The sequence below is a fragment of the Rhynchophorus ferrugineus genome, unplaced genomic scaffold (assembly GCF_030347505.1).
Source record: "Rhynchophorus ferrugineus isolate W39M unplaced genomic scaffold, kcgeb_rfMv2 rfM1, whole genome shotgun sequence".
In the NCBI taxonomy this organism is placed as follows: domain Eukaryota; kingdom Metazoa; phylum Arthropoda; class Insecta; order Coleoptera; family Curculionidae; genus Rhynchophorus; species Rhynchophorus ferrugineus.
Genome location: NW_027472580.1, coordinates 42636078 through 42651159, shown reverse-complemented (window position 1 = coordinate 42651159; position 15082 = coordinate 42636078). Strand labels below are relative to the sequence as shown.

The following is a 15082-nucleotide window of genomic DNA, read 5'->3' as shown; positions in this document are numbered from 1 at the left end:
ATTTTTGTTAGCTTAAATGTTTCAAATTAAACTACATTGACTAAACCATATCACCCACCAGATGCCCGACTGTATTTAATTAACTATATCAACAGTATTTATTTGTCTAGTACATTATATTTTCTTATTCTCAGTTTTTGATTATTGTAATAAAACTAGTATCTTTATTAAGTAATTTATAAATTAATTTATGTAAAAATTCTGTTGTTGTAAATTAGATAGTTTCTTCTAGCGCGATAATTGCAATTGTAAGGTTCATTATTCTTTTTAGGTTGACAAAATATTAATTTAAAAAATATTATACAATAATATTTGCATACATTTTATTTTAAAATTTTTCTTAACGTTTATATATCCGTTGTTACTAAATCTGTTAACAAACGGTATACAGGATACTTGTATACCGTTTTCTTTATATAGACTATATTCTTTATTGTTGAAATAAATTTGATATAATTGAAATTCCAATTGAGACAGTAAAAGTGGTAAATTAGCATAATTTTTAAAACATTGATACGAGGATTATGGTATATGAGCGACATATTCTATGTACCATATATGTATGCCATTATGAGGTAATTATGGATAGCCTGTTCTTCAGCAACATTCTAAATATATTAAATTAAATACATTTTTACGTTTATTTCGAGATTTTAAAACTCAATTCATGAGTTCTTTTGACACAATTAATCCTATCTTACATTATCTGTTTATAGAAGTAATTAAAATGTATCTAACAGGTCAATTGAAAAGCCCCTGGCCTATCAAAATGAAACACATTTTTTTGGCAAAATTAGTTGTTTTTATTCAACATAATTTCCTTCAAGGGTGATACACTGATTATAGCGATCCTCTAACTTTTCGATACCATTTTTATAGTACGATTTGTCCGTTGCTTCAAAATAGGCCTCAGTTTCGGCGATCATCTCTTCATTTGACGAAATTTCTTCCCAGCGAGCATTCTTTTCAGATCCGAGAACAGGAAATGATCCGTGGGGGTCAGATCTGGAGAATACGGTGGAAGAGGAAGCAATTCGAAGCCCAATTCATGGATTTTTGTTATAGTTTTCACTGATTTGTGACACGGTGCATTGTTTTGGTGAAGCAGTACTTTCTATTTCTTCAAATGCGGCCCTTTTTCGGCGATTTCGTCCTTCAAACAGTCCAATAACGCTATGTAATAGTCGCTGTTGATGGTTTTTCCTTTTTCAAGGTAGTCAATAAAAAGTATTCCTTGCGCATCCCAAAATACAGACACCATAACCTTGCCAGCCGACTGTTGCGTTTTCCCACGCTTACCAAAATAAAACACATTTTTAAAACACCGTATGCAGTTCGTTCGGATGACTGTCGACTGGACTTCGGAGTGATGAAACCAAATCTCATCCATTGTCTCATATCGATGCAAAAACTCAGGTTTTTAGGTTTATTACGCTTGATCATCTTCAAACACTGCTCCGTATCATCAACTCGTCGTTGCTTTTGGTCAAAAGTGAGCTCGCGCAACACCCACTTTGCACAGAGCTTTCTCATACCCAAATATTTGTGAATGATATGATGTACACGTTTAGTTGATAACTTTAGAGTGTCTGCTATTTCAGTCAATTCCAATTTACGGTCATTCAAAATCATTTAGTGGATTTTTTAAATGTTTTCGTCGGTAACAAACTCTTTTGGGCATCCACTGCGTTCACCGTCTTCGGTGCTCATTTCACCACGTCTAAATTAAGCATACCAATCCTTGATGGTTAATTTTCCTGGGGCAGTGTCCAGAAACTCGGCATCAAGCCAAGTTTTTTCTTCAATTGTATTTTTCCCTTCAAAAAGCAATATTGTATCAACACGTGAAATTCCTTTTCAAGTTTTTGCTTGAACTGTGTTTTTTTCCCTTCAAAAAGCAATATTTTATCAACATGCGAAATCTCTTTTTATCAATTTTTTCACAATAACAAAAGTTGCTTCACTCAAAATGCTATAATTCACAAACTAATGATCCGACAGCTGTCAAATTTATACACGCATCTTTTGAGGGTTAGAGCTAACTAAAAAATATATGGATTTAATTCTGGTAACACCATCTATGTGTCAGGCCGGGAACTTTTCAATTGACCTGTTACATTTAAAATCGTATCAGATATCCCCCACATTGTTATGATTGGTGCATATGTTGATGGCCTTCAGTAGCATTTTTATATGAATTACACAGTCTAAATTCTTCAGAGAAAGTTGAAGATAAATTTGTACATATTTTAATAACTTATACAAAATTATATACAATACAACTGCGTTGTCAATTAATTCCAGTTTTATAAATGTGAACGTAATTTCATCCATATCTCGTTACATATATATGAGTCAATTGACATGAAACAAAATATAAACAAGTAATAAAAAATAGGATCCTAAGTGTTTTTAGCTATTTCTCATGTAGAATGAATTCCTTTGGTTGTTTGGATTTGCTCCTAGTTTCGTTTGAAACTCTAGATTGCTCCGATATCGAGATACGTGTATTAGGGAATTAACCAAGTGAAATTGAGGATAATGTCAGGCTCAGGCGTCTTAAAGCGATTTTGTTTAATTTAAGGCTGGGATAGTATGGCTTTAGTAATGATATTAAGATACTTTTTGTTCAAACTTATTGATCAATCTAAATTAATGAATTTTTTTCTTTACGTATTTTTTACATATATTTTGCTTTGAATTAATAGTATTTATTAATAAACATCTGGAACAGGAAAATCCTTCGAAGTTCACGGGTCGGTACCATTTGTTTAGTATGTGTATAGAAAAGGTTCAAGTGGAAAAACTTGGAGATGCAAGTAATTGGTTTCAGTGTCAGTTTCTTATTCGCCCCCTTTGGACAGCAACAGTGGTTGGATGCGTGAGATGGCCAAATGTTGAACTAATTGTTACGATATTATTAAAATAATACTATGGAATGAATTCTGATTTCTCATATGTGGTGAATCTGCATATGAGATGTGACAGAAATTACATGTGGTATATTTAAAATCGCTTATATAATATAGTTCTTTGAGTTTCAGTGGAGCGTGTCCAATACTTGTTTCTGAAGTCATAGCAAAATTAGCACTCATAACAGATATGCATCGTATGAATTCGTCGTTCCCGTCTTTATGTTGCTGATTAGAATGTTAATAATTCGTGGGATTTGACGAATGTAGCGGAGTAAACTCTGGAGTTTCTAACAACAATACGGTTGTTGATAAAGGAACACTAACTTTAGCTAACTACTTTGGGAATGTAAATAAAACTGCAGCGTTGTTGTCACAGTGTACAGTGGGTGAACAATGAAATTTGTTATATATTGAAATATTTGAAATTTAAAAACGGAACTGAAATAAAAATTTCGCTGTGTCGAAGAAGCCAAGTGTATGCTTCACATGTGGGATAAAAGATCATCAACTGCGAACTGATTACATTGGATAATTTTGAGTATGGTTCGAAACAAGTTAAAGGTTTTTAAATTGAGGTTCGGTGAAAATTATTTGTAAAATAATATGTTTTATCTATAATAATAATAATACTATTGTTAGGAACTACTACATGAACTGTTTTTATAATAATTAATAGTATTAAGTGTTGAAATTAGTTCCCAATATTTTCGTTCCATTGTTCCTTGTATGAATCTATTTCCCATAAAGTAGCTGTTAGGCATTTGTCAATCAACAAGGAAATAACAGCATTTTACGCTTTATTAAATATTTGCAGTGTTTTGTGCTGAATGTCGAGAATCACTAATTTTAGTGGAACTATACGAGGTGCGTCTATAGCTGTAGTATTCAAAGTATATTGATTAATTTAACAAATTGCTCGATGAATTATGTCAAACATTTCAAGAAATATTAAAATATTTGGGAGTTCATTTATCGTTAGTTACAGTCGGTAAACTAAAAACATTAAGAATCACAAGTATTTACAACTTTTTCCCATTTTTTTGGTAATATGGTGATGCAAATATGCAATGATGCGATGATGTTGGATTGGCAGCATGTCATCGGTGTGCCAGAAAAGCAATTTTGCATCGATCTGAACAAAGAAAACCGTATGTATGATTAGTACACTAGTTTCTATAGGTGGGATTCAACAATACATTTTTCAATTTGTTCAATTGACGTCGGTATTTATTTACAGTAAAAGTTTCACTAGGTATTAGCAGCAAAACTTTATGTACACAAATATTGCGAGGATGTGATGGTGTGGATCATGTGGATGGTTCTCCTGGGCTAACCCACTATTTCTTGCACTATAGCTTATGGGACTAGATTCACTTTTCATAGCCAGACAAAGTTCCCTACAGAAATGTATTTTTCTTTCTCTGCAAGCAAGGAAACTGCGAAGTGATCATATTATTATCTTCAGTTAATTCGTATGATTGCCAGTTTCCCTCATTTTGGATGCATCTTATCGTAAATAAATTATTACTATAATTGTTTGACAGTTTGAGCTGGGCTTTCATTCAAAGGGTCTGGCAATATATAGCTTTCGAACTTTTTTGGTTGATTTGTCATTGAAATCAATATCACCATTTTTAAGTCGCTGAAATCGAAGGAGACAACTGGGATACGAAGCGACAGCATCACCATCATCCTCAAAATTGTTTGATGAACAATTGAATTTAAAACTTGTTTAAAAGTTTCTATTTAAAGGTTGATACTTCGCATTCCCGGCAATAAATATCGATGATGAAAATATATGAAACCACCTAATAAAACCCTAGATCAGTATAATATTAAAAATAATTTATTTTTGAACTGAACTAGGAAGTGCAATAATTTATGGTGAAATGTCACAATGTTTAGAGCAGAATGTCTGTGATTAGACAAAGACCGATTAAAGATTTGTATTTTATACAATACTAAACACCTTACAGTAGCATACAGTAATATGTATGATTTCATACATTTTCGAAATTTACCAAATTTCCTATATTACTGCATATCATGTCATGTCAATGTCTATTGCCCGCGCGTTGTTGGTTATGATTATTATTCATTAACAGAGAAAATTAGGAACAAGTATGACTTTCAAGACAAATGTGATAATTTATTAACCCTAATTTTGTCGACTGCTTCGGAACAAACATTTATTTATGTTAAATAATATGAAAACATTGGGCAATATGACGTAGTTATAGTAAGTGGTATATGCAAAAAGGACTACCCACTAAGGTACGACTATAATTGAAAAATATATTTGATTTATATAATTGCTAGTGCCGTCAAAACAATATCAAGTATGTTCACATACATGTTGTCTGTTTTTCTTTAATAAGAGAACCAGCCATACTACAGCGACAACGGCTGAAATCTCAATAGAATTGGTGACGATTACTGTATGTTACTTAACAGTTTGTCAGACATATTTTTACAACCTCTCAACAAACCTTGCTCATTGTACACAACACCATTTTTATAATCTTCCCATATTCGACACTTATTCAAAAGTTTTAAAATGTTCATTAAACTCAACTTTTATTAATAAATTTCGTTTTAAAAGTTTTAATCTGCTAAAAGCATATTTCTAAAAGGTTACTACTAACGAATTTTCGTTTTGGTCATTTTATTTATAAATGGATAGCAAGTAATCCTGTAAATGCCAAGTTCTTAAAATGTTTCTTCATGACATATATACTATTTTTTTATATAACTGTTTAACGTTTTAAATAACTGTTTTAAGCACTGAGCATCACTCAATAATACTAGATTGAAAATTGTTGTTTTATGTATAGAAATGTCAAAACCATTGAATTTGTGTGTATTTTCATTCCTACAGAAATCAAAACTTATATATCTATATATATTTTCTTTTTCAAAACATTTATTTTATAATGGAATGTAGAATTTAGCTGGGGTTGAGCCTAAAGAAATGTTATTAGCGTTGCCAAGCAAAAAATGGCCAATTCAAGGATCCCTCAAAAGGGAAAATATCGCAAATAAACCGGCGTTGCGGTTAAAATTCTCGCTATCGCTTGTCGCTTTGAATGATTTGACGCGAATTTTCCTCATGGTCGGATACGCTTTAAAGGCGTATCACTATTCACTTCGAAATATGGAAATTAAACAAATATGCATGCGACCAGCGGTGAAAGTGGTATTTTAGACAGATCGAATTTGAGCTGCGTTTTTGAATAATTAGTAACGGGGTGGTGTCTGAATTTTGTAACAGTCGTTACTAAATATTTTGGATAATTTCGGTTATTTATTTTGTTTTCAACTAGGGTTCGCATATTTTTCTATCGGTAATTTTCTGTTATAACTAATACTGTTATGATGACAAAAAATAGTAATATATAAATACCGGGGTAGTCCTCATTATGAATTCCTTTCATTAGTGTGAAACTGTTAATTAAAAAAATTGCCTGATTGCTTTTGCCTGAAGCCATTCGTGAAACATCAATATTTTTTTTTATTTTCTCATTACGATAGTTCCACTTTTTGCATTAAAAAAATATCCTGCAGCCGTTTTACATTACATTACATTACATTTTACAGTTTCTTCTTTGTTATTTGGTCGCATTAATCGTTAAATTTATTTTAAGATATCTCTGTAGATACTATACTGTATATACTACAATATAGATGACTCTTTCTTGAGAATCATTGATATTGAAAGAGTAATAGATTCATCCAATCGGAACATTCATCTAACAACGTCGGACAGTATTGTTGTTAGTTACATTTAAACAACGTTATAGTTCGAGAATATAGATATATACATTTTTCATTATCTTTTCATTGGTTCTTGTTATTTATATAGGAATCTTGTCTACTTGATCTACCAATCATGCAAGGAGCTAACTCACAGCTGTTTTGTGTTTCATATTGAATTTACGTAAAGTCATCAAGGGTCATATCATGATGATTGAAAGCAACATCGTTAGTAATTATTGAATATCAAGATTGGGTATTAAATTAATCGAATCTGAATGATTTCGAACAGATTTTGAGTGGCAGAAATGGTTGGAGACTACCTTTTAGCTACGTTTAGCTGCATTTGGCTCTTTTAGACAATATATATTTCATTACAAATGATATAACACATAAAGACAACAACTATTATGTGCATTCGATGTATGAATATTAACCGGATTTAAGTTCATATACCTATATTTGAAGTACGTTTATTTTTGTAGCGATTTACATCGAGTAATGTTTTTGGATGCAAATTACCATAATATACGTTTCATTTTTTAATTCTCATTAACTTTAGAAGCGCATATTAGTAAGACCATGCCACATTAATATGAAAAGGTGTTAAAGACGCCCTCCACTCCCGCATCTTGCGATCTTGGCATGACGGTCTAGCATCAAGATTTATAGATTAAAGATGATAAATCCCGGGATATTTGAAAGTACCTTTTTCACTTGCAAATATTACGATTTTTAGTAGATTCTAAAAATTGGTTATCGTCAACTGACTAAATGAAGAAGAATCACTTTTGAAACGGAAATGTAGTAGTAGTAGTTTTGTTATAGAGTATTTCGTAAAACTGAAACTTCCGTCAGTAATTAAGCCGGAATCATATTTGAAATCTGGCAGGGTTATGAATGCATAGGTTTTGAGTTTGGGAATATAATCCTGTTTTTTAGTTGTAATTTTATCATTACTACAAAGATGTTTGTTAATGATAAAAGTGAATATGAATTGAATGAATAAATTTAATATTTACTAATAATGAATAATATCTATAATTATATAAAAACATGAAAAATTTAAATTAAATTAAAATATTTATACTTGTAAGAATGTTGTTTCTGAAACATGAAATCATATTTAACTTAGTAGATTTTTATTTTGCAAGTAGCAGTTTCAAATAAATATGAGTTATGTCTTTTTTATTTTTCATTAAATTGAAAGGAATTAATTTTTATAAGAAGTAATTTTGTATTCTTTATACATATTGATACCCTTCGTAGCACTAAACTTGCCAAACTTATTTTACAACTGCGAGGGAGATGATGTTCAATAAATATTTCATATAATATAAATGTTAACAATATAAAAAAATTAAGTTTACCAGGGGTTACTGCAATATTATTTTTCATTATATTATTGTTCGGAACGTATATAAGTTGTGAAAATACTAGTTTAAAAATTTTATTTAATTCATAAAAAAATGCAAACATTTTAAAATGTATCAAACATATCAACATGTAAAAATAACCACCTATTAACCGCACTATAATCAACAATTGGGTTTATAGCTTGTTTCTCATCCTTTCTGGTTATAAAGGTATTAAGTCAAAAAGGTTCTTGAGACTATTATATATCAGCATTTTTTCAACATACCTCCCAATATGTTTGCAATGTAGCAAGTTTATTTTTTAGTATATTATATTAATTGATATTAGCATAATATTTTCTTATAAGTACTGTGACTCTTCCATCCGAATAATCTTATGCTAGTCAACTTTTATTTTTTCCAACTTACTTTCCAACTTTTTTACAAAAAAAAATACAGAATAGTTATTAACAAAATAGTTAACAAACATTTCACCTTCAGTAAACAGTAATCAAAGTAGTAGAATATAACTATGCAGTAAATATAAAATTGTACTTGTATATACATAACAGATGCATTACTGGATGACATTTATGGATTTTGTGCTACCAAACTGAAGTATTATTTTAAAAATAATTTTATCGTTTCTATTGTGTCTACCTAACTATCAATGCTAATTCAGATGATGATCATTTGTGCCTGTATGAGCATTAGAATCAGATTAGCTATTTAAACAGACTATTTTTAGAATTTAAGGATTATCCGGAGTATTAAAAAGGTAACGAGGTTCCACCCTCTTTACAATACTTGAACCTTTTGCCCTTATAAAAAATTGTTTCCAAATAGCTTATGTACCTAATAATCATATGCGATTCGAAGAAACAATTAATTTTTCCATGTAAACGTTATGTTCTTTTCATGCCAGTTTGTTTTTGGCAATTTTCTTTTTGATCGATTGAAGACAGATCAATATTAGAGTGCATAAAAGATCGCTAGATAAAGATACATTAGTTAAATCGAATGTACCATTATTTGTAAATTCCGTATAGTGATAATTTAATATTATAAACGGTTTGTTTTTAGTTTAGTTACTTTTTTATAAATCCACGTTTATTGTTATATTGCAAAATGATCTGTTTTGGCGGGATTAGAAAAAATAACCGGGATCAAATCCTCTCATGACAACATAGTTTTATACGTTTTGCATATGGTTGAAAGTGATGGTTTAAGTGAATGGAACTGCGTCCATTACTTTTTTTTTATAACATCTTTATTAGACACGTTTAGTACAATCTTAATTTACAATTAATTTATTACTACTTTTCCTATGTACTTGGATTAATTAACAAGCAAGACGAGTGCGAGAAAATACATCAGTATGTATTCCTCAATTATAAAATTGCAATTATTTATTAATTATTAACTTATAGCTATAGTTTACACTAATAATACACACTAAATGTTCGTATGGTTTTGTTCGTTTCAATCTCCTGACATCCTGCGCGCTGTCTAGCAATTGTATTGCTTCCACGTTAGTATGATTTAGTAATCTTCTTTCGTGTTTCAAGGCGAAATCCTGCACAAATTCGCAAATCCATTTGATTTCCAGGTCATCGTGCAGTTCTTCATTGGTTACATAGCGATAGGCATTGGTAATCAATCGAAGAACCTTGTTTTGACAGCGCTGTATGACTAACTGATTTGAATTTTTAGTGCAACCCCATATTTGCACCCCATAGGTCCAAATTGGCTTTATAATTGTATTATAGATCAACCTCTTTGATTTTAGATCAAGTTGAGAGTATCCTCCGACTAACCAGTATAGTTGTTTTATTTTGGTTCTAATGTGTTTTGCTTTTTGTCCAACGTGATGCTTCCAATTTAATCTACCGTCAAGATGGATTCTTCTGCTTGAGGAATCGGGCATCCATTGAATGATATAATTAAGTTTTTATTATTTCGCCTTAATGCAAAATTAACGTGGACAGATTTGGAGCTATTAAGTTGAATTTTCCAATCTTTTGTCCATTTGTAGATTTTGTTAACTGCCACTTGCACTTTTTCTAGTGCCCTAGGCAGAGATATATCTTTTGCCATAATAACTGTGTCGTCAGCAAAGGTTCCAAGAAGTGTTTCTTTTGTTGTTGGAATGTCAGCAGTGTAAAGCAGATACAGGAGAGGTCCTAAGACGCTACCTTGTGGAACTCCAGCCGAGATATTTTTAAATGTCGAGAACGCCATTTCGTGCGATACTCCGATCGTGCGAATTTTCTTCCGAATAAATATGACTCCAACAATTGACAATAGTTACGCGGTAACAATTTGCTCATCTTACAATTACTTTATTGCCGGCATTTACTCTAACAATTATAGATTGAAAATGTTGAATTAGCCTTATCAATGATGGCTATATTTAGTTTTAGCAGGTTTAGTCAATAGCTCTCTGGGGATAATTTATATTTGCGTTTCTATATAAAGTAGTCCCACTAGGCTACTTATTATCCCAATTATAATAAGAAAAATACCATATTATCTATTAGTTATAGCCTGTCTATTAGCTATAAATAATAATTGTATACAGTTATCAAGCTGTTCAGGTTTTTCTGAATTAATAAGCTTAAACTTACTAACTTACTTAAACTTAACTTCACTATTATACATTTAATTTTTTAATATAATACTTTAGCTTATATTAATATTGTAAGAGCAGAATATACTTATACATGTACGTAAAACCAAATTACGATTTATCATAAAAGTGTTATAATAGTGTACTGTCATAATAGTGTTATTAAAAACAATTTCAAATTTCGTCAACTACAAGAAATGTAATATGGTACATATTGTTGCTTATTGGCAACACTGCTTCTTTTTACTTAATGCAATGCGTATGTATTGCTTACTTTACTTGCCAGGTCTTGTTTCTTCTTGTCTTTTTCTGCGATGGATACAAGCGATCGGTAAAATGTGTTATACATTAGACTTCGAAACAGGTCAAATTATTGATGCTTATTTAGCGGGAGTGTTTGTGACGAAAACATCTGAATTATTTAATGTGTCACGAGCGACAGTATCCACGGTAATAACAATATACACAAAACAACGGTAAAATATCTTCGGCGAAGAGGAATACTGGGCAAAACTCGAACTTAAATGATAACTAAACATTTACTTCAGTAATACTATTACGATAACATATGGGTATAGCTCCACTTAGCTAACATTTATGAAAGGCCTGCGATTGAAAGTATGTGGCATGGGCCGACGAATCATTGTTTACGGGGAACCCCAAAATAAGCCTACGTGGTGGTAATATCATGGCGTTCAGCGATTTCTCTCATTCATCATTACTCTAGTAATTCACTGGACGGATTACTGATAATTAATATCTTGATACCTCTTACTATGACTAATATATTGTTACCAAACACTGCCATATTCTAATAAGATAAAACATCCATACATACAGCCAAAATTGTTCAGTTTTAGTTTGAAAAGCATCAGAGTATCATCAAACATCTTCATAATTGCTAGACATAATTGAACCGTTAAGGGGAATTTTATAGCAAACTCCAACATCGTCGAAGGAATTGGCGGGTTATTTGGTACAATAATGGTAAAACGTTTCGTTGTAAACTATTCAGATATTCAGATTTTTTCGCAGAATTTCACGAAGAACTGAAGCTATTTTAACAGCAACTCTAAACGAATTAGTAAATAAATATTGAATATATCCCAGGTGTTTATATCAATTAGAAAAAAATACAATCGTTTATTGCAATTTTGTGTTTGATATATGGAATTTACAAAATAAAATAACGCTATTCAATTGCCAGAACCAACGGTTTGATAAATATATGTGACCATTTTTTTTATATATGTGACCATGACGAACACATACTCAATTGATTACAATACCAAGTATCTAACTAGTAATCTGTAATATGCTTGTTATTGAAATTGAAAAAATTCCATCTGTTAGACATTGACAACATTGACGCAGTCAATATAGAAATTGTCAACGAATGTGAATGGGAAATGTATAGCATGATGCACAAATAAGTTAGAGAATCCGTCATTTCAATACACTAATATTACGCCTAATAGCATAAACTTTAAATTACAGCGGTAAAAGCTTATTTTTATCCTTTATTTCATTAAGGAAGTACATATAACTATACTAATAATTTTTAGTCCAAGAAAATTTTAATTAATTGTTAGTCACTACTTTTCTCCATCTATTGGACAGATCCGCGGTTTTAGAGTACTTCATCTTTATAAAGCAATTCATGAAACGACCGTTTAAAAATAAATCATAATAAATTAGTCCTCTCCAACCTTCTCCTTTTTGAATTGGAAAAATTCGCTTTTTTTGGGGATTTTGTCTGCTCTCATCATGGTCATAGACTTTTGTTAGTTCTTTTTTATTTTAAAACAATATGCACTCTGTAAAAATATTTTATTCAGCACAAAATTCGATATATTTTATATAGTATTGATTGCAGAAGGGAGTTGAGAATGTATCTATTTTAAAACACTGCAAATTAGTTTCAATACCTAACATATGCATAGAGAAAAATAATGTTTTTGTAATAGTAAATACTAAAAGATATTTGTAATGTTAATTCAAGTTGTATATATTTATATCTGGGGGTCTACTTACTTTCTGTGTGCTGATGATGTTTGAATAATGTAGTGGTGTTGCTATTGCATAGTATCGATCGCAGTTGAGGCCACAAATTGTCCACAAAATTAAAGGATGGACTAGGGTGAACAGGAATCCTGTGGCTGTACAGGGTAGTCCTGTTATTATCCATTGAGTTTCTAGCAATAAACAACACGGTCATGAGATATATGTATACGCATGGATATAAAGTGCTTACCTTTTATTCCTGGTATGCAGAAAAGCAGGAATAATATACCAAATGGAATATTCAAGACACCAAGATGTAACAGAAGAATATTATTAGCAGTGTTAACCTGTAAGAGAGAGAAGATGAATAAGAAATAGCTATACATATTTTAAACTATATAATAAAGTAACTATGTGATAAACTAGTTTTAATATTTACGGATTTAAATAAAACATAAGTAAATAAACTCGTGGTTGAATAAGAGTTCAAGCTACCGAAAGTTCCCTTTAATAATAGATGCTTAATAAGTCTGTAGTGTAATTATAGGATATTGATAATATTTTTGAATTTTGAATGTCTTGTTATCTTTAAATAATTGGTGCGGTTATATACGTGGGTCATAGACTCTTTCTATTTTGATTTTGTTTTAAATTACATCTATATATATTTTTTCACCGCTGTTTTGTTATTAATGTTAATACAGATACGATTATTTGTATTTTTTAAGTCCATGGCATATTTATGGACCGTTGCAGCGTTATTGATTTTTAGCACATCTAAGAAAACAAAATTACAAAGGACTAAAACATATTTTTTTGCTTTTATGTTGGTTTATGATTTTATGGTAGTTTAATCGCTTATTCGGATTAAAATATTGACGTAATTATACATTTTATTATGATCTAGGATTTTAGATAATAAGGTACCGTATAAAGTTGCTGATGTTCTTTGATCTGTCTACTAATTACACTGTTATTTTCTCGTATAAACATTTTAGCCCACTCTTAGGGGTTGCACACATTTCTACACATCGGTTACTTTTAACTAATCACTTTTATTTCCTGTGTGGTTTGAAATCTTTGATATTGTGTTTATCTAGTACTCTGAAAATACGATATGTTCGTCCAAGTCATGTTTTGAAGCATTAGTAAGTAATGCTGTTTATACAAAGTATTGCTAATGCATATTAACTCCTAGGCTATGTCTTGGTATTAATGAAGATTTTATTAGAATTAGAATTAGAAAATATAAAAGGCAAGTCTTGTATACTGTCCTGGGTATCACGAAAACTATTTGAGATTCACAATTTAAATTTATGAAATATTTAAGATGTGGCAGATATATTACTATTTAGTATAAAATTACATATCAGGTGCTCGTATGTATTTTGCTCATTTTTAACGTTAAAAAGGAATTTATTGAGAAAAATTGGTATAATTAATTTTAATCAAAATATTTCCACCATCTTTTATAACTTTTTTTTATCTTAGGTTGATGTTGATTTAGCATCTATCCAATTATGGATTAGTTTTAGCATTTCTTAAGCATTTGGAAACCAAGTTTGTGTGCCAACCAAGCCATGCTGCATGGTTCTGAACTAATCTTAATAAAAACGTACTTTGTTTTGTGGGTACGCCGGGAATGGTAAAATATCTTATTCTAGCTACAACAGTGTATTTTTTACAACTCTTCCGGCGTGTGGCTGAGTGTTTTCATGCAGAATGATACTTTGCATCTGTTTCTCAGTAGTGCTGATCTTTTCTGCAGAAATATGTCACTCAATTTGTTTAATTAACATCGGTAGACTGAAATAATAATTTCATTCGGTTTTAGCCGTTCGTAATTCATTGAATTTTGCTAATACTACTATATACATAGCAAGACCATGACAATTTCTCTTCAGTATCGATCTGAATGGCTCTCCTGGATTAACCTATGACTTTTACCGTACATATTGTTATAATAGATCCCCTTTTCATCACCAGTCACATTATGCTACAGAAACCTATTTTTTTCTTACCAGTCTAGTAATACAACCGAGATGTTGAAATAGTATATTCAGTCAATTTGCATGGTAGACATTTTGATCTTTTCCATCGGATATAAATGTCCGGAAATAGTTGATTCATGAGCTGTTAAACTGATTTTTTTAAAAATATTTTAAAGTTTCCTTTTCCCCAACGAAGGTTTATCTGGACTCGACCTATTGTTTAACATGGGCTCTAAGCCTACCGACTGGCCAGTAACCAACTTAGAGGTGATGAGATTCCAGATGACATCCGGTCTTAACCAGCCTGGTTGCTGGTGCGACTGGGATGGTTATTGCTTTTCGGATTTTTCACTGTTGCCTTTAGACATTTGTATTTACAATCACAAACATAAAATACATCCATATCCCAGCAGGATTCGAACCCGCGACTATCGC

General features: G+C 31.1%; 2 protein-coding genes across 7 annotated transcripts in view; one reads left to right on the top strand and one right to left on the bottom strand.

Moving 5' to 3' along the window:
* The window catches only part of LOC143197544 (uncharacterized), a 276265-nt gene that overhangs the window by 30350 nt on the left and 230833 nt on the right, over window positions 1-15082 (bottom strand). The window contains exons 3-4 of the mRNA XM_076406091.1: window positions 12907-13003; window positions 12687-12847 (exon numbers count right to left, since the gene is read on the bottom strand). Coding sequence (XP_076262206.1) covers window positions 12687-12847; window positions 12907-13003 — 258 coding nt within the window. The remainder of the gene's footprint in view (window positions 1-12686; window positions 12848-12906; window positions 13004-15082) is intronic.
* LOC143197599 (uncharacterized) overlaps window positions 1-15082 on the top strand; it is a 198455-nt gene that overhangs the window by 73821 nt on the left and 109552 nt on the right. The gene's annotated exons all lie outside the window — the stretch shown is intronic.